Source organism: Pelophylax lessonae (assembly GCF_965119305.1).
Source record: "Pelophylax lessonae genome assembly, chromosome: 1".
Taxonomy (NCBI): Eukaryota; Metazoa; Chordata; class Amphibia; order Anura; family Ranidae; genus Pelophylax; species Pelophylax lessonae.
In genome coordinates this window covers 444,508,065-444,530,374 of record NC_138768.1, presented here as the reverse complement: position 1 = coordinate 444,530,374, position 22,310 = coordinate 444,508,065, and the positions used below count along the sequence as shown (strand labels likewise).

General features: G+C 40.0%; 1 protein-coding gene across 2 annotated transcripts in view; it reads right to left on the bottom strand.

The window, feature by feature from the left end:
* Positions 1 to 22,310, bottom strand: part of CPLX1 (complexin 1) — a 294,668-nt gene that overhangs the window by 70,573 nt on the left and 201,785 nt on the right. For both annotated transcript variants that reach the window (XM_082275473.1, XM_082275474.1), the window contains one exon: positions 9,023 to 9,198. In XM_082275473.1, the coding sequence (XP_082131599.1) occupies positions 9,023 to 9,198 (176 nt within the window). The remainder of the gene's footprint in view (positions 1 to 9,022; positions 9,199 to 22,310) is intronic.

Genomic DNA, 22,310 nt, shown 5'->3' with positions numbered 1-22,310 from the left:
ACACTTAGATTGCATGCAGGTGGACATCATTTCACAAATTATGTGGCTTATGAAGGTAATTGGTTGCACCAGAGCTTTTTATGGGCTTCATAACAAAGGGGATGAATACATACGCACATGCCAATTTTCTGTTTTCTATTTCTAAAAAAATAGTTTTATGTATATATTTTTTTCATTTCACTTCACCAACTTAGACTATTGTGTTCTGATTCATCACATAAAATTCAGATTAACAAAACATTGAACTTAAGGCTGTAATGTAACAAAATAGGTAAAAAGTGAATACTATTGCATGTAGAGATGTATAGAACTGTTCGCCGGCGAACAGTTCCCGGCGAACTTAGCATGTTCGCGTTCGCCGCTGCCGGCGAACATATGCGATGTTCGGTCCGCCCCCCATAAGACATCATTGAGGCAAACTTTGACCCTGAACTTTACAGTCAGCAGACACATTTCCAGCCAATCAGCATACCTCCCTCCCACACCCTCCCACCTCCTATAAATAAGCAAGGGCAGCATCCATCTTAGATCATTCTGAAGCAGTGTGTGTAGTGAGAGTAGGGAGAGAGCTGCTGCTGCTGCTGCTGCTGTTAAGCTAGGGACAGTTAGTCAGTGTTCCTGGTCTTGCAGTGTTCTTGGTCCACTACTGCTGTAATATCAGCACCCCAAAAAGCCCTTCTAAGGGCTGGTATTTGTGTTTTTTTTTTATATATATATATATATATATATATATATACCTAGCGTCCCCAAAAGCCCTTTTAAGGGCTGGTAATTGAGTTGTTTCTTCTTATATATATATATATATCTATATCTATCTAGTGTCCCCAACAGCCCTTTTAAGGGCTGGTAATTGAGGATTTTTTTTATTTATATATATATACATATATATATATATATAGTGTCCCCAAAAGCCCTTTTAAGGGCTGGTAAGGTAATAGAGTTTTTTCCTTATATATATATCTATATATATCTATTGTACACTGCAGTTGCCTGCCCGCTGTGTGTGAGAGGCCACAGACCCACCACAGACTGTACTGTGTGCACACCACACTCATTTCGGGTGGCACAGGCACAGTACCTTGCATTTTAAAAAATATTTTTTTTTTCCTCTGTCATAATTGCAGTGAGTGCTGTGTCAGGTCCACAGAGTGCACTGTACCCACTGCAGTGCACTGCCCACCACTGATATATATACGGTGGCACAGCATCTTGTTGCAATAAATTGAAAAAAAAAATATTTTTTATTATTGCAGTTGCCTGGGCTGCCAGTTACTGTCAGGTCCACAGAGTGTACTGTGCCCACTGCAGTGCCACTGTGTGCCCACCCACCACTGATATATAAGGTGGCACAGCAGCTTGCAAAGTAAAAAAAAATATATATATTTTTTAATTGCAGTTGCCTGGGTGCCAGTGACTGCTGTCAGGTCCACAGAGAGTGTACTGTGCCACTGCCCACCCACCACTGATATATAAGGTGGCACAGCAGCTTGCAAAGTAAAAAAAAATATATATTTTTTTAAATTGCAGTTGCCTGGGTGCCAGTGAGTGCTGTCAGGTCCACAGAGAGTGTACTGTGCCACTGCCCACCCACCACTGATATATAAAGTGGCACAGCAGCTTGCAAAGTAAAAAAATATATATATATTTTTTAAATTGCAGTTGCCTGGGGGCCAGTGACTGCTGTCAGGTCCACAGAGAGTGTACTGTGCCACTGCCCACCCACCACTGATATATATGCCTGCAAGAGAAAAAGCCAGCCGCAGAGAAGCCGTATTCCTGAAAATATAAGAAAAATGCTGTTTTTTAGGGGTTCTGGACATGCTACAGAGCTGAAACTTGACAGGTACACTTTTTAGACCCCCCAGACACTGAATACAAAAAATGACATGCCTGCCTAAAAAAATGCCCGCTAAATGCCTGCAAGAAAAAAAGCCAGCCGCAGAGAAGCCGTATTCCTGAAAATATAAGAAAAATGCTGTTTTTTAGGGGTTCTGGACATGCTACAGAGCTGAAACTTGACAGGTACACTTTTTAGACCCCCCAGACACTAAATACAAAAAATGACATGCCTGCCTAAAAAAATGCCCGATAAATGCCTGCAAGAGAAAAAGCCAGCCGCAGAGAAGCCATATTCCTGAAAATATAAGACAAATGCTGTTTTTTAGGGGTTCTGGACATGCTACAGAGCTGAAACTTCACAGGTACACTTTTTAGACCCCCCAGACACTAAATACAAAAAATGACATGCCTGCCTAAAAAAATGCCCGCTAAATGCCTGCAAGAGAAAAAGCCAGCCGCAGAGAAGCCGTATTCCTGAAAATATAAGAAAAATGCTGTTTTTTAGGGGTTCTGGACATGCTACAGAGCTGAAACTTGACAGGTACACTTTTTAGACCCCCCAGACACTAAATACAAAAAATGACATGCCTGCCTAAAAAAATGCCCGATAAATGCCTGCAAGAGAAAAAGCCAGCCGCAGAGAAGCCATATTCCTGAAAATATAAGACAAATGCTGTTTTTTAGGGGTTCTGGACATGCTACAGAGCTGAAACTTCACAGGTACACTTTTTAGACCCCCCAGACACTAAATACAAAAAATGACATGCCTGCCTAAAAAAATGCCCGCTAAATGCCTGCAAGAGAAAAAGCCAGCCGCAGAGAAGCCGTATTCCTGAAAATATAAGAAAAATGCTGTTTTTTAGGGGTTCTGGACATGCTACAGAGCTGAAACTTGACAGGTACACTTTTTAGACCCCCCAGACACTAAATACAAAAAATGACATGCCTGCCTAAAAAAATGCCTGATAAATGCCTGCAAGAGAAAAAGCCAGCCGCAGAGAAGCCGTATTCCTGAAAATATAAGAAAAATGCTGTTTTTTAGGGGTTCTGGACATGCTACAGAGCTGAAACTTGACAGGTACACTTTTTAGACCCCCCAGACACTAAATACAAAAAATGACATGCCTGCCTAAAAAAATGCCCGATAAATGCCTGCAAGAGAAAAAGCCAGCTGCAGAGAAGCCATATTCCTGAAAATATAAGACAAATGCTGTTTTTTAGGGGTTCTGGACATGCTACAGAGCTGAAACTTCACAGGTACACTTTTTAGACCCCCCAGATGCTAAATCCAAAGAAATTTTTTATTTTTATTTTTTTTTTAATTTTTCCAATAATTGGCTCTCTATCAAAAAATTATAATTTTTAAGAACTTTTTTTTGCGTGATCCCTCTCCGGCATGCCACAGTCCAGGTGTTAGTCCCCTTGAAACAACTTTTCCATCACTATTGTGGCCAGAAAGAGTCCCTGTGTGTTTTAAAATTCGCCTGCCTATTGAAGTCTATGGCGGTTCGCCCGGTTCGCCGGTTCGCGAACATTTGCCGATGTTCGCGTTCGCCGTTCGCGAACGGCGAATTTTAGGTTCGCGACATCACTAATTGCATGGCACTGTACGTAGCTGATGGACCTCAGTCTTGTTTCAACCTAACTTATACTGTGGCTATGAATGCTGCATTTGTCTCATTCTTTGATATTACCAAGTGATACAGTATACTGTCATTATTTGTACTAAACACGCCACCACACTGTATTTATATATTGTATGTGCATATAAGAAGACATAAGATCTTAGGTATTTATGATTTAACTGTATAATAATGTTTCTATAGGGCAGCTTAGAGTATAATACTTGAGCTGCACGATTCTGGATAAAATGAGAATCACAATATTTTTGCTTAGAATAAAGATCACGATTCTCTCACAATTCTCGGCGTAACATCATCTTTTACATTATACAAACTTTACTGTTTAATTTTTTTTTTTTATATTAAATCCAATAAAGTGTATTTTTTCCCCAAAAACTACATTTGAAAGACTTCTGTGCAAATACTGTGCAAATACAGTGTGACATAAAAGATTGCAACGATCGCCATTTTATTCTCAAGGGTCTCTGCTAAAAAAATATATATATATTTATATATATAAAGTTTGGGGGTTCTAAGTAATTTTCTAGCAAAAAATAGTGATTTTAACTTGTAAGCAACAAGTGTCAGAAAAAGGCCTGATTTTTAAGAGGTTAACCTGTCATCCTTTAGTGCCGGTTCACACTGGTGCGATGTGGGAACCCTAAGATTCCACTGTTAATTACACCCCCATATTAGTTTGTATATTGCAGTGTGAACTGTCAATACAGACAGGGATTGGATCGCAAAGGTGTGAACATCCATTCGATCCGATTCTGGTGCGGACCAAAAAAAGGGTCCTGCGTGACTTTGGTATGTATGCAATGCAAATTCAGCCATACAATCTGTTTGCCTAAATTCGCATTGCAAAGACATCGCATGTGATTTGCAGAGCAGTGCGGTTCGAATCACATGCAGTGGCTGACATCGCTATAGAGTGAACCAGCATTTAGCCCCGGTTCACATTTGTGCGAGTGCCGGGTTCGCATGTAATGTCGGAGCGCACTGCTCTGACATTACATGCGATCGGCTGTGCGGTGCGAGTTTAGCCATACAGTTTGTATGGCTAAATTCTCACCGCAGCCGCAGCAAACACGCACAGGGACCCTTTTTTTGAGCCGCATCAGGATCGGATCGCACAGCGGTTCACACTTGTGCGATCCGATCCTGTGCGAACTGCACGATCGCACTGCGATATGCGATCAAACTGGGGGTGTCGTTAAGATTACATTGACACCCCCAGCGTATCGCATATGGCAGTGTGAACTGCCGGGGGTGCGTGTGCGATGCGGGAACAGGCTGCGGATTCGCAGCCTTCCCGCACTCGCATAAGTGTGAACCGGACCTTACAGATGAAAGTTCATTCCTTTGATGTAAAGCTCGGAACGATACATTGTAAAACATTGTGTTTATAGTTATCTAGCAGCCTTAACAATGTTTATAAACATTTGCCGGAGGCTCTTTTTTTTTTTTTGACAGCTGTGAGTTAGCAGAGAACAGCTCTGCTCTGTATGAATCAAGGAAATGCAGTTCTAAGATCGTGAGGAGGGGGTGAATCGAGATTGCGATTTTTTTAATGATTAATTGTGCAGCTCTAGTATATACCCTATAATTCCTTAGTTCACATAATTATTTTACCCTGGAAAAGCATTTCCTGCATTTAACTATTTGTTCAAAACTGGACCAAATTATTTGTATATTGTTATATATGAATGGACATTTTTCCAATGTTAAGTTAACAAAATTGCTCTTGTATTCTTTTGAAAAATATAAAATAGATAAGCATTCAAAGTAAGGCAACCTGTACGCACCTTCTAATAGCTGCAAAATCAAATCCTATAGATTGGGTATTTCTTTTAGTGATGAAGAGATGATAGGAGAGGTAGATAGAGATAAGAGACTAGCTGACACTCATTTCATAGGTAGATAAAACCTAAAGCTATCGCCAGACAATCTGCATAATGATCTAGCATCATTCAAAGAAAATTATGTAAAGCAGTCAGATGGAGAAGAAAATGTAAAAAAACCGTCTGAGTGGAGTAGCAAATGAGTTACCGTTATAAAAGGGATAACCTAGAAAATAGGCTGCAGTATAATAACTTTTCAATAGTCAGACTAAGGAGACTCGTTGTACAATGGATATTATTAATTTTGGGATAATACAATAATGAGCCTAATTATAAATTTTGGGATAATACAATAATGAGCCTGATAATTAATTATGTTTCAATACAGGAGAAAAAGATAACTTTGTTAAGAATAAATGGCTGGCCATACATTAACTACTTCAATACTGGGCACTTTCACCCCCTTCCTGCCCATGCCCATTTTCAGCTTTCAGCGCTGTCACACTTTAAATGATAATAGCACAGTCATGCTTCACTGTACCCATATGACATTTTTATCATTTTTTCCACACAAATAGAGCTTTCTTTTCGTGGTATTTAATCACCGCTGTTTTTTTTTTTTTTTATTGCTTACAAAAAAAAAAAAAAAAAAGAAATGGACAGAAAATTTTGAAAAAAAAAAAGTTTTTCTTATTTTCTGTGAGTAAATTTGGAAAATAAGTAATTTTTCTCCATCACTGATGTGCACTGATGAGGCGGCACTGATGGTCACTGATAGGCTGCACTGATGAGGTACTAATATGCCGCACTAATGGACACTGATAGGCGGCACTGATTAGCACTGATAGGCAGCACTGATGGGCACTGAAAGGCGGCACTGATGGGCACTGATGGGCACTGAGATGTGGCACTGATGGGCACTGATAGGCTGCACTGACGGGCACTGACAGGTGGCACTGATGGGCACTGACGGGCAGTACTGGCGGACGGCACTGACAGGCGGCACTGATGGGTACTGACGGACGGCACTGATGGACACTGATGGGCAGCACAGATGAGCAGGCACTGACTGGCAACACTATGGGCACTGATTGTAGGCACTGGTGATGGGCACTGTGGGCACTGATGGTGGGCACTGTTTTTTAGTTTTTCTGTAATCAGGGCACTGCTGATCAGTGCCCTGATTACCTTTTCTAGGTTCCCCTTTGAGGAGGAGCCGCTGATCGACTCTCCTCGCCACACACTCTGACAGTGTGAGGCGAGGAGAGCCGGTAAATGGCACTTCCTCATTTACATGTGACCGACTGTGATTGGACACAGCCGATCACATGGGTCATTGGCTCTTTACCAAGATCGGGGTCGCGTCGTGGCATAGCAATGCAGCGGGGCCACGATCCCCGCACTGTGCGCCCCCGCGGGTGCACGAGAGAGGCTGTTCTGGTGCACCGTCATATGGCGGCATCCCAGAACAATAGCCGCACCGCTCCGCCATCATCTGACGGTGGGCGGGTGGGAAGTGGTTAAGCATTTTTCTTTCCTTCAACCAGGGGTTGGAAAGAAAATTTCTGAGTTCCCCCATCAACACATTCAGTATTGATGGGGAATCTCTCCCGCTGCACTGTTGTATTCTGACAGTGGGAGGTTTCCCCGCTGTCAGAATGCAATGACTACTGCTGCTCGCTATAACCAGGGGCAATAAACCCACAAAAAAACAGACAAGCTGCCCATAGATGGATTGAAATTCTTCTGATTCCTGCTGAGCCAGTTGAATTTTGAACAGTGTATGGGATTTAAAGGGGATACTAGTTTATTTGCCCAGTTGGTATAAAAAAAAAAAAAAAAAACTTAATTTTACACAGTTAGAAAACTTGGAAGTAAACCAGTTCGAATTTTGCTGGCTTATGAATGCCAATTCACCTGCTAATTTCCCTTTTTAGTGACTTTTCTCTCACCATATTCATGGGGTGCAAAACATGCATTTCTGTTTACATTGTTGATAAGTGTAAGGCCATGTAATTTATATATACAATATATATATATATATATATATATATATATATATATATATATATATATATATACATATATATATACATATAAATATATATATATATATATATATATATATATATATATATATATATATACATATATATTTATATTTATATATATAAAAAGAAAAGAAGGGACACTAACGGCTTACATATTAGGACTGAATAATTCTGTGTGTCACAGCTTGATGAAGAGCATGGTGTGCTCAAAACTGTACAGTTGCTTATTTCACATATTGTATGGAGAGAATTCAGTAAGCCTTTTGCACTGCAGGTGGTGTCCCATCTTTTCTTTCTATTGAAATTGGTGGATGATAGGGAGCTCACCGCAACACCTCTCCTTGAAGTTACACAGGTACTAGAGGAGTGACTCACCCTATTAGTGGATATATATATATATATATTTTTTTTTTTTTCTTTTTCTGTGCGTGTGTGTGTGTACATATATACAATATATTGTCAAAAATATTGAGACGCCTGCCTTTACATGCACACAAACTTTAATGGCATCCCAGTCCTAGTCCGTAGGGTTCATTATTGAGTTGGCTCACCCTTTGAAGCTATAGCAGCTTCAACTCTTCTGGGAAGGCTGTCAACAAGGTTTAGGAGTGTGTTGTTTGACCATTCTTCCAGAAGTGCATTTGTGAAATCAGGCACTGCTATTCGAAGAGAAGGCCTGGCTCACAGTCTAATTCCTAGCAAAGGTGTTCTATTGGGTTGAGGTCCAGACTCTGTACAGGCCAGTCAAGTTTCACCACCCAAAACTCGCTCATCCATGTGATGATGGACCTTGCTTTGTGCACTGGTGCACAGTCATGTTGGAACAGTAAGGGGCCATCCCCAAACTGTTCCCACAAAGTTGGAAGCATGAAATTGTCCAAAATGACTTGGTATGCTGATGCCTTAAGAGTTCTCTTTAGTGGAACTAAGGGGCTTATCCCCCTAGCACCAAATGATTTGGACCAGTGCAAGGTCCATAAAGACATGGATGAGCGAGTTTGGGGTGGAGAAACGTGACAGGCTCACAAACCGATAGAACATCTTTGGGATGAATTAGAGTGGAGACTGCAAACCAACATCAGTGCCTGACCTCACAAATGTGCTTCTGAAAGAATGGTTAAACATTCCCAAAGACACACTCCTAAACCTTGTAGACAGCCTCCTCAGAAGAGTTGTTGGAGCTGTTATAGCTGCAAAGGGTGGGCCAACTCAATACTGAACCCTACGGACTAAGACTTGGTTGCCATTAAAGTTCATGTGCGTGTAAAAGCAAGTGTCTCAATACTTTTGACAAAATATTGTATATATTTCTGAACACCCCACTATTAATGCATTCTCCAATGCCAGAAAAGTATTTTTTTATGAAAGAGTATTGTCTAAAAAGGTATAATCAGAGAACTGAAGTTATTGCCACATTTCTGATTAATATACCCATCAGTAGTATTCCTGAAAGCATCTGCCAAATGATCACACGCATTCATACATTTACCTAAGATTGAATTAAGTCTGGATGAAAACCCTAGAGTATATTCAGACTGAGGTATTCATAGATCAAAAAAGATTTATACACACAAAATGTTTAATTGTAATCTAGTTATTAAACAAATCTAAATTGCCTTGGTGCAGTCTGTTCCCGTCTAATGAAATAGTAAAATTTTCTGCTCACCTTATCGCGGATACCTTGCCTCATAGTTTCTCTCTCAGCCTCCATCTTTGCATATTTTGCTTTCCTTTCCTCTTCTTGTTGGCGAAGAGCTTCCTGTTGTTCCTCCATTTTCTTTTGTGCATCTGGATCTTTCTCTTCATCCCCCCCAAGCATTTTTCCCATGTCCTTTGTAGCACCTATAAGATAAAGTGAGAATGTTTAGGACCTTCTTAGACAGAAATAAATAGATACGGGTGCAACAGTTTGTTTATGGTGGATAAGAATAAAGAAATCAGAACATACAGTGCGGTAGCCAATTGAGAGGTATGCTGTGTACACACAGGACAATACATACTAAAAAAAGAATGCTACTGTCTTACAATTGTTAGACAATGTATTTTTTTTTCTTTACTGGCTCCCTGGTAAGTGTGCTGAGAAAATGTTTGTTATGTTGTATGCCTAGGCAGTTTCGGAGTGGCTGTCATTGACTGTAAATCAGATGCAGATCAAAATCCTCTCAACTGCGAATGTCGTGTCAAGTGGGGCATGTTATTGATTGGCACATTTACTGGAAGACTTTACAGCTTCCTGTATTTAGTCTGATAAGGTACATTCTTAATGTTCCCAGGGTTCTATATTAGTTTTGGCACAATAAAAAAAACTGAGGTGAGGGCAGGACCATCCTAATAACATCATGGGCCCCTGGGCAAAGTAATGACATTGGGCGCCCACCAGTCTGTCCCAAATTCACACACCTACTCTCAAGAATTAAATAGTTGATAGAATGAAACATATAATCTATTTTAAACACTAAGAAAACATGCCAAAAAATCAACATAAATGGCACAGAATGGGGGGAGGGGGGGGGGGCAGAAAGGCAAAGTACAGGGGGAGGAATCAGGAGGGAAAAAATACTGGGATCAGGAGGTCTAAGTACAGGTTCGGGGACACTGGCCCTCCGGGAAAGCTTAGTAAAAAGCGTGACTATCCCAGCAGATCCGGGACAGTTGGCAAGTATGATGTAATGCAAGATTATTATGGGGCCCCCTGGGCAGTGCCCAAGGGTGCCCATGCATTAAGACAGCTCTGGGTGGGAGAAGCACTGTTCTGGTTGTGGCATCTTCAGGCAAATGGCTACTGCACTATATGATAAATCAGGTCTGAGTAAATATCTTGGCTTTTTTTTAGAACAGAAATACAGAGTTACAATAAAACAAGTAAAAAAAAAAATAGATCAAAAGTCAATGGAAAAAAATCCTGTCTCTACAATTATTAACCAAGATGCATTTTATCATCTCAGAGACTTTTCTATATTCGCACAAGCATAACCCCACAGTATTCTACATCAGGCATGTGAAATTATAGCCTTCAGGATACCAATAATTTTTAATGTCTCTATGATTGCTTCAATTCACCTGACATCCATACAGGAGATGGAGAGAATTTGCTTGCAAACCCCAGGTCAAAAAGATCAATGCTGTTCAGTGTTACAACCTTTACTTCTTGAAATCTATCCTTCAGAATGAGATATAGCAAGGAGGAAATAAATGTTTAAAGCCATTTGTGGTATGACCCCATTAAAATAAATTGCATTTTTGGCTGGAGATAACATATTTCACAGGGTTTGCACTCTCAGTGCTTCTTGACATGTATCATTCATAATGTCTGCATGAAAGATCAGAAACACTAGCGTGGTTACAATCATACACATCCATTTATTTTTATTACTGTGATATTTTTCACTAGATTGTATTTTTTTTTTTTTTCTATTTTAAACGTTTTAAAATCAGTACTTATTAACTTGCCTTTTTTTTTTTTTTTATTTACAAAGAAGCAATAAAGCAATAAAATGCAGAGGCCCCCATGCAGTACATAGCGGCCTTGATCAGGTTAGCGTTAACCTAATGATTAATGTATGCGCCGCTGTTATCAATAAAGACATCATAGAGCAGCACTACATAATAATGCATAATGCAACAACATACATTTCATAGTATTTACAGTAAGTAGATTCATACCTACTCTGTAAACAGTAAACAGAATATTTTATAAATTCTAACCCTTTATGATGGAAGCCAGTAACACCCCTTCAAAACATATACTGTATGCTGTTTTACTGATCCAGTTATTAAAGAATGTTTTTTGATAATTTAGCTTGACCTTTTTTGGAATACTTTATTAATCCCAAAGGGAAAATGTTTGTGTTTAAATTGATCTCTTTCTTTACTTGATGTACAGGATTCACATAGCCCTATGGTTTTTCAAAAGTGACAGTATCTCTGTTTGCTTCGGACTATCTCTCTCTGAATAAAACTCAGAGGGGAGAATTCATGAAAGGTGTTTTAGAAAGTGTTGGTGCTTGTCTCACAGAGACATGCATTCCTTGTCTGCCTTTTGGCTAAGATTAAGTGTTCAGTGTTGGGACCCCTAGGTTTAGTGTTGGGACCCTTACTTTTTAATACACTTAGAAATTGATATAGGGTCTGGGATTAAAATTACCATTTTAGGGTTTGCAGATGACACCCAGCTATGCAGAGGTAAAACATCCTTAAAGGATGTCTCCAACTTACAAGCCAACCTCAATGCACTGTTTAATTGGGCAACTAGGTGGCAAATGAGGTTTAATGTTCATAAATATAAAGCTATGCACTTGGGGGCTAAGAATGAGCATGCATCATGCATACTGGGGGGGAGTACAACTGTAGGAATCAATGGTGGAGAAGAATTTGGGTGTTTTGTTAGATCATAAGCTTAATAATAGCATGCAATACCAAGCTGCGGTTTCCAAAGTGAGCAAAATCCGTTCTTGTTTTAACCACTTAAGCCCCGGAGGATTTGGCTGCTCAAAGACCAGAGCCTATTTTGCGATTCGGCACTGCGTGACTTTAACCGACAATTGCGTGGTCGTGCGATGACGTCCTTTTTTTCCCTACAAACAGAGCTTTCTTTTGGTGCTATTTGATCACCTGTTCGATTTTTACTTTTTGCGCTATAAACAAAAAAATAAGGACAATTTTGAAAAAATAACAATATTTTTCACATTTTTTTATATGAAATTCCCCCCCCCCCCAAAAAAAATGTAAAAATCAAAATGTTTTAACATTTTAGGCCAATGTTAGTCCAATGTTTTCTGCTACATATTTTTGGTAAAAAAAAAATCACAATAAGTGTATTTTGATTGGTTTGCACAAAAGTTATTGCGTTTACTAACTAAGGGAAAGATTTATGTCATTTTTATTGTTTTTTTTTTTCTTAACGAGTAATGGCAGCGATCTGCGAATTTTTTTGCGGGACTGCGACATTGTGGCGGACAGATCGGACCCCTGACTGACATTTTTTACACTTTTGGGGGTACCAGTGACATTACTACATTAATCAGTGCTATACATATGCACTGTTACTGTAAAAATGACACTGGCAGGGAAGGGGTTAATTTTATTAGTGATCAAGGGGTTAAGTGTGTCCCTAGGGGTGTGTTTCTAACTGTAAAGGGGTGTGGCTTTTGATGTAACCACAGAGACATACGATCCTACATAGCAGGATCGTATGATCTCTGCAGTTACACCAGGGAGAATGACAGGCGGCTTTGTTTACATCAGCTGCCTGTCTTTCTCCCTCTCCACCGGGAGATCGCGAGTGACTGGTGGACATCAGGTCCACCGGTCACATGCGCGGGGATGCAGGGGAAAGAGCGGGGGTGGGAGCGTGCCTCCGGCGGTGCGCGCTCGCCCCCTGCAGGCTCCTGGGTGAGAGACATAGTACTACATCACTTTGCCCAGGAGGGGCTGACTGCCGCAGTAAATATACTGTGGGTGGTCGGCAAGTGGTTAAGGGAGGTATGGGCAGCAGAGAGAGATATATCATTTTGCCCCTGTACAAATCATTAGTAAGACCTCATCTGAAATATGCAGTTCTGTTTTGTACACCAGTTCTCAAAAAGGATTTTGGGGAACTGGAGAAAGTGCAGAGAAGGGCGACCAAACTGATAAGAGGAATGGAGGACCTCAGCTATGAGGAAAGTTTAGAGGAACTGAATTTATTCTCTCTTGAGAAGACGACATTAAGGGGGGATATGATTAACATGTATAAATACATTTTGGGGTCCATATAGTGAAGGGGAGAAGGGGTCCATATAGTGAACTTGGTTTTGAGGTATTCACTTTAAGGTCATCACAGAGGACAAGGAGGCACTCTTTACATCTAGAGAAAAAGAGATTTAATATCCAAATAAGTAAGAGGTGCCTCTTGGACTAGGCCTTTTGGCTAAGTCAGGGGCAATTTTTGTTACAAGGCCATAGGAACTAGCCTTTGCACCAACACTACCATAGGCACTTATTTATGTTACTTATTTTTTCTTCATGTTTGTCACTGCTCTTTTTTGGCTTTGTTTCTTTTTCTAACTAGGATGGAGGGCATGGGTCTTTGGGCCTACCCTGAAGTCCAGGGGGTTTCTCTTCTGGGTAAGCTCCTCACCTAATACTCACTGGTTGGCTTTGGCTGACCATGAGGAGAGAGGTCCATCAGGCATTTGGCTAGGTGGACCAAGTTGAGTCTTGCCCCTGTCAGGAACCTTGTGTCCCCGGGGGATCAGGGTAAGGTCCTACTCCTTCAGGGGGTAGACAAGAGACACACCCTTAAGTGCACTTTTTTAGGTGTGTTTTTCACATGCAAATTTTGTATACATATGTCTTTTGTTTTTGCACAACACCAGATATTCAAGCAGCAGGGTATTTTTAACCCCTTCACAAGCAGGATCAAAATGAACCTTAATCCCTAAACCCAATTTTTCAACTTTGACATGAGTTAGAATGACCATACATATCATTGCAACTACTTAGTGTATCCAGGTGGATTATACCTTGTTTTTTTTGGGACAGAATGGTCTTTCATTTGGGGGTTAATGGATAACTTCTGATTTTTTTTTATTATGAAAGGAAAACAGGCCCAAAATAATAGAAATACATTTTTTTAAATATAACATGTTAAAAATGTAGCTGTATGTTTTTATGCCTTATAATGACCCAACACCAAAAGGACCTGCAAAATAAATTCTTCTATTCCTGATGATTCCACATATGATACCACATACGTGTGCATTATTTGTTCTTCGTACCCGTAAAAGGGCCAAGAAACAATAGTAAACATTTTGTTTTGTTTCTTGCCCTACCTAACCAGACCAACACTAACACTGCCACTAATTGCCACTATCACTGCCATTATCAACTGACACTAACAATGACGCCAACTGACACATACACTGCCACTAACTGACACTTACACTGACACTAACTGGCAATTACACTGTCACTAACTGACACTGACAGAAAAACTCGCTAAACTAGATCAAGCCCTAATCTAGTTAATCTTTATTATTTCTTTTTTTCAACAGACCTTTACTTTTGTACAAACTTCTACTCTAACTAAGAAGAAAATATACATTTTTCTCTTCCTCCTTGCTAGAGGAAAAGAGTTTTGTTTCTCCTCTTCACAGAGGAGAAACAACACAGGGATGAGCTATAGACTGAATAATCACAGATAATCACAGGCTATTACATTAGCCATGTGATCAAGAGTCAGTTATCCCAGTTCTTGATCGTTAGTATGAGACCTGGAGCTGTCACTGGCAGCTTGGTCTCTGTGCTGGGAGCGAGCGATCAAGCTAATTTCCAGCACAAACACAGGAACACATATATGCAGTGCCCAGAAATAAAGCCCACTTCCTGGATGCTGCAAATGTGTGTTACATGATCATTGAAAAGGTTAATTAAGGAGAATTGGATGAAAAGTACCAGAAAAAGCAGTAGGGCAATTTTATATAGTATGTATAGGCCCAAATTCACTATGAAAATGTTTGTTACCTGGCTGTTATTCTGACCCACTGGCTTAAATACTTTTGAGTACAAATCCAGATTTGTACTCTACATTATCTAGATTTGAGTACAAATCCAGATAGTGGGAGCAAATTTAGAGTCTTGGTCTAAATGCTGAAATCCAGAAAACAGATAACTACGCAGACAAAATACATATATGGCAGCTATTTTACCTAACAAATTAATATTTTGTCCATTCAGTCCTGAATACACACAGAACAGTCCAGCCTGGCAGAAAAGAGGCCCTGATCTTTCAAGTGTGCTCCTCCCCACCACCACCCTGTGACTGTACAGTGAAAGGAGAAGCAGCACACTCATGACCTTATCTATTATCACTATGCTCTCCACTCTTCTCAGCATACTCCATGCACTGCAGCACACCTAATTGGCTTTCTGTGTTGCTTCTCTCTCTCTGAGACCTGTTGGGTGGAGGGTAGTTTTCAATTATTCAAGTCAAAGGGTAAGTGTGATAGCTAGCTGATTAGTATTTTAGAGATAAGCATTGGTAATCTCATTGATTCTCTTCAAATGTCTGTGAAAATGTAGCTACTTTGTCCATATAACTTCTAAAAACAAATCTACTAGAAATAATAGAAGATTTTTTTTTATAAACAGCACACAGCCTTTCTAACATGTAAAAAGTTCTTGGTAGGTAATGATATTGGTTTTCTGCAGTGTGCAAGAAATCTGTAGGGACTCATTACATTTCCCTTCCCAGCCATTAGGCTACCAGACACCTAACACTTTGCCTAATTTGTCCCTTCTTTAACGATTTTCATCATTCTCAATTTGCATCACATCTGTTTGTAGCATTAAATGCACCTTGCCTAATGCCTTTCCATTGTTTAGTAAAATACAATTCTAGTGTCTAATCACAGCATTTGTTTGTTTTCTGATAATACTCTTTAGTCTTTTATTTATTTTAAAAAAAACATTATTTAAACTGTTTTCTTAAATGTCACCTGAATTATATATATATATATACTGTATATATATATATATATATATATATACAGTATATATATATATATAAAAGTTAAAAGTACCAATGTCATATGTAAACAAGCTAATTGCAATGTTATACAAAATATGTACATATGTGAATTTTGATTATATGGTAAATTAGATCCTTTGAGACTTAATTTGTCGGTAAAGGAGTCATGTATGGGACACTGCTTGTGTTCAACGCTAAAATATATCACCTGGAAAAAGGAGGGAAGAATATATGGCAAGGAAACTGCACCACCTAGGTTACATAGGCAACATGAAATGTAATTTAAGCATACTTTTTTGAGGAGGGTTGCTTTGAGGGTGCATGTTTTTGGAAATCCTACAAGCTCCATTTGTAACTGAGGTTGTTGAGCATGTGTGAAGTTTGGGGAATACATTGGATAAGTTCACAGGGAGATGTCAGTGGCTTCCAATCAGGCAACAATGCAAGACATGCAAAAGGGTCAGCTCTTGTTGTTTTTGACAGGTATCTAGCCTTTTTATGGCATATATTATTCCCATGTTTAGGAGAGTGAAAGTAGAGTTTTAAGGAGTTTGCATTACCACTTATTATTGTGAAATTATTTTGAACACAATTTGCACATTTTATATACATGATATTCCATATTTTTAGTACTGCAGTTCATGCAGATATGTTTACTCTAGTGGCCTTTTTTATACTAGGAAATGCACTTAGCATTCTGGTTTTAGGACTGATACTGAAAGTCTATTTAGCCCTAAAGGGTATTTTCTGAAAAAAAAATAAAGGCAGCAGCTACAAACATTGTAGCTGATGACTTTTAACCACTTAAGCCCCAGAGGATTTGGCTGCTCAAAGACCAGGGCCTATTTTACGATTCGGCACTGCGTTATTTTAACGGACAATTCCGCGGTCGTGCGATGCTGTACCTAAATGAAATTGACGTCCTTTTTTTTCACACAAACAGAGCTTTCTTTTAGGGGTATTTGATCACCTGTGCAACTTTTACTTTTTGCGCTATAAACAAAAAAAGAGCGACATTTTTGAAAAAATAACAATATTTTTCACATTTTTATATGAAATTCTCAAAAAAAATTTAAAAATCTAAATTTTTTAACATTTTAGGCCAATTTATTTTCTGCTACATATTTTTGGTAAAAAAAATTGCAATAAGAATATTTTGATTGGTTATTGCGTTTACTAACTATGGGAAAGATTTATGTCATTTTTATTGTTTTTTTTTAAACTAGTAATGCGATTTTTTATGCGAGACTGCGACATTGTGGCAGACCCCTGACTGACATTTTTGACACTTTTGGGAGAACCAATGACATTACTACAGTAATCAGTGCTATAAATATGCACTGTTACTGTAAAAATTACACTGGCAGGGATGGGGTTAACTTTATTAGTGATCAAGGGGTTAAGTGTGTCCCTAGGGGCGTGATTCTAACTGCCAAGGGGCGTGGCTTGTGATGTAACCACAGAGACATACGATCCTACATAGCAGGATCGTATGATCTCTGCAGTTACACCAGGAAGAATGACAGGCGGCTTTGTTTACATTAGCCGTCTGCCTTTCTCCCTCTCCAGCGGGAGATCGTGAGTGGCCAGTGGACATCGGAGCCGCCCGTCACTCGCGCGGGAAAGGCAGGGAATGAGCGGAGGCAGAAGCGCGCCTCTGGCGGGGCGCGCTCGCCCCCTAGAGGCTCGTGGGTGAGCGACGTACCGATATGTCGCTTTGACCAGGAGGGGCTGACCGCCGCAGTACATAGTCGTGCGGCGGTCGGCAAATGGTTAATATACAGACACTTAGCAGTCCAGGGCTGTCCTCACCCGGGCAAGCTTTTTGCCAGTCTTTTGGGTCCTCGGTGCAACCATCTTGGGTACAAGAAGCCAACTGTGACTTTCTGGTGTTTTAGAGGTGGATTCCTATGGGGAATGAGTGGGACACACTGCGCTTGCAGAGTGGTCCCGCAGTCTCCTGGGACCTGTGGCATGTCCTAGGAGGTTGCAAGCAGCGAGGGGGGCCAAACTTCTTCTCTGCTCACCTAAGCGAGTAGAGCTGAAGTGGGTGTGAGTACCTGTCAGAAATAGCTGCGAGCCCCCAAAAAAAAAACAAAAACACTGTTCAGTACAATGAGAGAAGAGGGGGGAGGAGGAGGATAAAGGAAAACTTCACACTTTAGATCAAGTTTTGCTTTAAAAGAGTCTTCTTGTTTAACCTGGTCATTTCTACTACATATTAAAAAAAAATGAAGGTAAGCAACTTCCCCACAAAAGTGGAGAATTTTCTCATTGCAGCTAGTGATAACCCAAACTGCTTTTGGTTTGGTTCCAGCAGGGCTTGTTGAACATCAAATAAGTAGGAATGCTGAGCCTGAAGTGCTATTAAAATCATAGGGACCTGAAACTGTTTGTGTGATTGAGGGTTTGTGTGCTGATTTTTTTTTTCTTTGTAAATGTCATTTTTGCTGTAGCACACTGTAAAGCAAAAAATAAATGCATAAAGTCCATCCAAAATACATACCAGACACTTTCAGTTTAGTAAGGATTTTAAAAGAGAACTTCACAAAAAAAAAAAAAAAAAGTGTGAGGTCTCTCAGAAAATCAATACTAAGTCCCTCAGTCTGTAAGGGTCAGTTAAGGGTAACTCAAGCAAAAAAACAGCATGCAGCCCCCCCCTTCTTGAACCATACGAGGCCACACATACCCTCAACATGGGCGTATGCCTTGCTGGGGGGTTCTCCCATGGCAGAGCACCTTGTCTATATGTTGATAAGAACAAGGGCCTCTTCCAAACAGCCCTTGCCTAGTGGTTGTTGGGGTCTGTGGGTGGGGGGCTTATCAGAATCTGGAAGCCCTCTTTAATAATAGGGGGCCTCCAGATACCATTCTCCTACATGAATGAGTATGGGGTACATAGTACACTGTTCCCCTAAACACGTGACAAGTCCTTAAAAAAAAAAAAACCCCAAAAAAATTCCCCTTCTTGTAAATCCATCATTAACCACTTAAGCCCCGGAAGATTTTACCCCCTTCCTGACCAGGGCCTATTTTGCGATTCGGTACTGTGTGACTTTAATGGACAATTAAACGCTGAACCCAAATGAAATTGACGTCCTTTTTTACCACAAACAGAGCTTTCTTTTGGTGGTATTTGATCACCTATGCGATTTTTTGATCATGCGCTATAAACAAAAAAAGAGCGACAATTTTGCAAAAATAACAATATTTTTCACATTTTTTTATATGAAATTCCCCCCAAAAAATGTAAAAATCCAATTTTTTTAACATTTTAGGCCAATTTGTTTTCTGCTACATATGTTTGGTAAAAAAAAAATCGCAAAAAGAGTATTTTGATTGCTTTGCGCAAAAGTTATTGCGTTTACTAACTAAGGGAAAGATTTTTGTCATTTTTATTGTTTTATTTTTAAGGAGTAATGCCGGCGATCTGAGATTTTTTTTTTGCGGGACTGCGACATTGCGGCGGACAGATCGGACCCTTGACTGACATTTTTGACACTTTTGGGGTTACCAGTGACATTACTACAGTAATCAGTGCTATACATATGCACTGTTACTGTAAAAATGACACTGGAAGGGAAGGCGTAACTTTATTTGAGAGGGAGGGGTTATGTGTGTCCCTAGGGGCATGCTTCTTACTGTGATTGGATGTGGCTGTGTGTGTAACAGCACAGATCTACGGCCCTACATAGCAGGACCATATGATCTGTGCTGTTACACAGGGGAGAATGACAGGCAGCTTTGTTTACATTAGCTGCCTGCCTTTCTCCCGCTGTAACCGACGATCGCGAGTGACCGGCGGACATCGGGTCTGCCAGTCACTCGCGCGGGGGGGGTCTGTGAGCGAGAGGGAGCGCACCTCCAGCGGCGCGCGCTCGCTCCCTAGACCCTCACAGGCTAGCGACGTAGTACTACATCGTTTTGAGGGGCTGACTGCCAACGTAAATCGTCGTTAGGCAGTCGGCAAGTGGTTAATCATGATGCCCACCCCCTGCCAACTCGCCAAAAAACTTCATCAGTTATATAAAGGAAAGGGCAAGGATAGTGGTGAAATCACTGCCCAAATTTGGCCATGGCCATATTTGGTCGTTTTCATTTTTCTTTTCTATTTGGGCAGTGATGCCATGGCTATCCCCGCCCCTTCATCTAAAATTAGGGTATTTCCCGAGGTTGCTTTCTTAGGAACCAATGACAACGGGAAGCTGTCATACATAGAAGCAGTAGAAATATATAAAAAAACACTGATTAAACATATTATTTATAAGCAGATATCGTTAAGGTAGACTGTAAAAAAAAAATACTTCTATTTACTGAATATTTAAGTGGACCTTCACCCTCTCTCTCCTTTCCCCTGCATTATTACTTAACCCCTTGTGTTACAGAACCACAATTTTTTGGTCTGCTTTTTTTCAAAATATCTTTTTTATGATTTCGCTCAATATGCTTAGACATCTATGATGTACCCCTTGTAGTCTTGTGGGATACTCACATTATGCAACCAAGGAAATTTTGGGGCAATCTAGAGAATATGTGCAAATGCCAAGACACATCATTACGGACTGGCTGTCTCTTGCTTGTTCTTACAGCTGGCCCCCTGATGACATGTCCTCATACATGCTTGTCATCAGGGGGCTGGCTGCAAGAACTGGGAAGATACAGCTGGCTCCTGATGATGATAGAGAAGAAGATGTCTGCACAGGACTGGGTGTGCAGCAGACAAGCATTGCATCACTACAGAATGCCACAGGATTTTCTGGGTTTGTGAGCAAGTTTATTGTGGATGCCACAGCAAAAACATGTAAGGGGAAATTTAAAAAAAAATTAGGGGGAGTTAGGGTGCTCTTTAAATCTATCTCTGTAGTTTCTTCTTAAGTCCTATGATTAAGTGCTTTTTAAAGCAGTATTACTAAGTGCTAGCTTTCAGTTATATGTAAGCACCTGTGGGATATATGAATGTCTAATTTCTTATATCTCCCAAAGACTGTAATGCAAGATCTCTGGAAGTTTTTTAATCTTCGAAAGCATTTCCGAATTTTCCATTTAAAGGAATCAGCATTACGAATTTTCCATTTTAAGGAATTAACTTTATTTGCCAGTTCTATATTCTGAAGAACCTACTGGACTTAGTTTTCAAATAACTAGGCAAGTTAGAAATTCTGGTAGGAATATTCTAGGATACGAGAAGCTTGAATAGGCAAGTTAGAAATTCTGGTAGGAATATTCCAGGATATGAGAAGCTGGGATATGTTGCCAAACTAAAGTTGCCAGTAAAAGGGTTCCATGAAACAGAAAGTGAATACTTACCTCTCTTGCTGATAATGCTGTTAAATACTACTCTACTGACTAGAAATTCCTGGCTGAAGACTTTATTAGAAACGGAAGTGGCAGGAACACTGAGCACTGCATAGGGCCAGCAGATCAATAATCCTGGAATTTTCAGTGCAGCAGTATTTTGTGCCATAGTAAGCAGGAAAGGTATGTTTACTTTATATTTACAGAGACATTTTTTTTAGCCTAGTGACAGAATTGCTTTAACTTGCCAGATACCATATAGTGCAAAGTATTATTAAAGCAAAAATCTAAAAGCTACATACAGAGATAAAAAACAAATACTATTGGCAAGCAATTTACTTGACAAAACATTCATGTAAATCATTAACTTTTACCAGACAGGACAGCAGGGAGACACTGCCTTCTCCGCTAGAACACGTGTGTTACCACCCAATTAACAGTCTGGTCACAACGAAAGAGCACCTCGACCCATTCTCCTTCTGTCAGCATGTTCCCTGTCAGCACATGTGACATCAAAACGAAATCTACTTTTGTTGACCAAAAAAGCAATCCCCTCTGGGTGATCAATGTACATTTCACCATAAAACAACATAGAAAATTGCGCTTGGTGCTAAAATTTTGTGCTCTATGTATAAAAATCTGTAAATACAAACAATAGCAGCACTCACAAATACCTCAATACCTTGGTATATAAAATGATATTCCTTCGATTAAGTGTGTTGTGCTATTACATACCCATTATAAAAGCCCCATGTAACAATAAAATCATGGGTCCATTAATAAAGAATAATAATCGTGCATATATCAATTCATAAATAATAAATCCAATGGTGCATAGAGCTTCACATGCCTTCACAATCTAGTACCGTAAATACCTCCACCATCACAATGCACTTACCAGAGCAACTGACCCTGCATTACAGAGGTCAAATCATGCAAATCAATTAGATCCTCCAGGCTGGTTGCTCAAGAAACAAGTCCTTTTACCAACAGAAAAATTAATGATGTAAAAGGAAGCCATGTGAGTCAAGTGGCACATCACGTTGGAAGATCATTGTCTGCAATGAGCTTTAGATGTTCAAAAATGCTCTGTAGTTGACCTCCACTCCAAAAGACCCCTTAACTCCCTCAAACAATGCCAAAGTCTTCC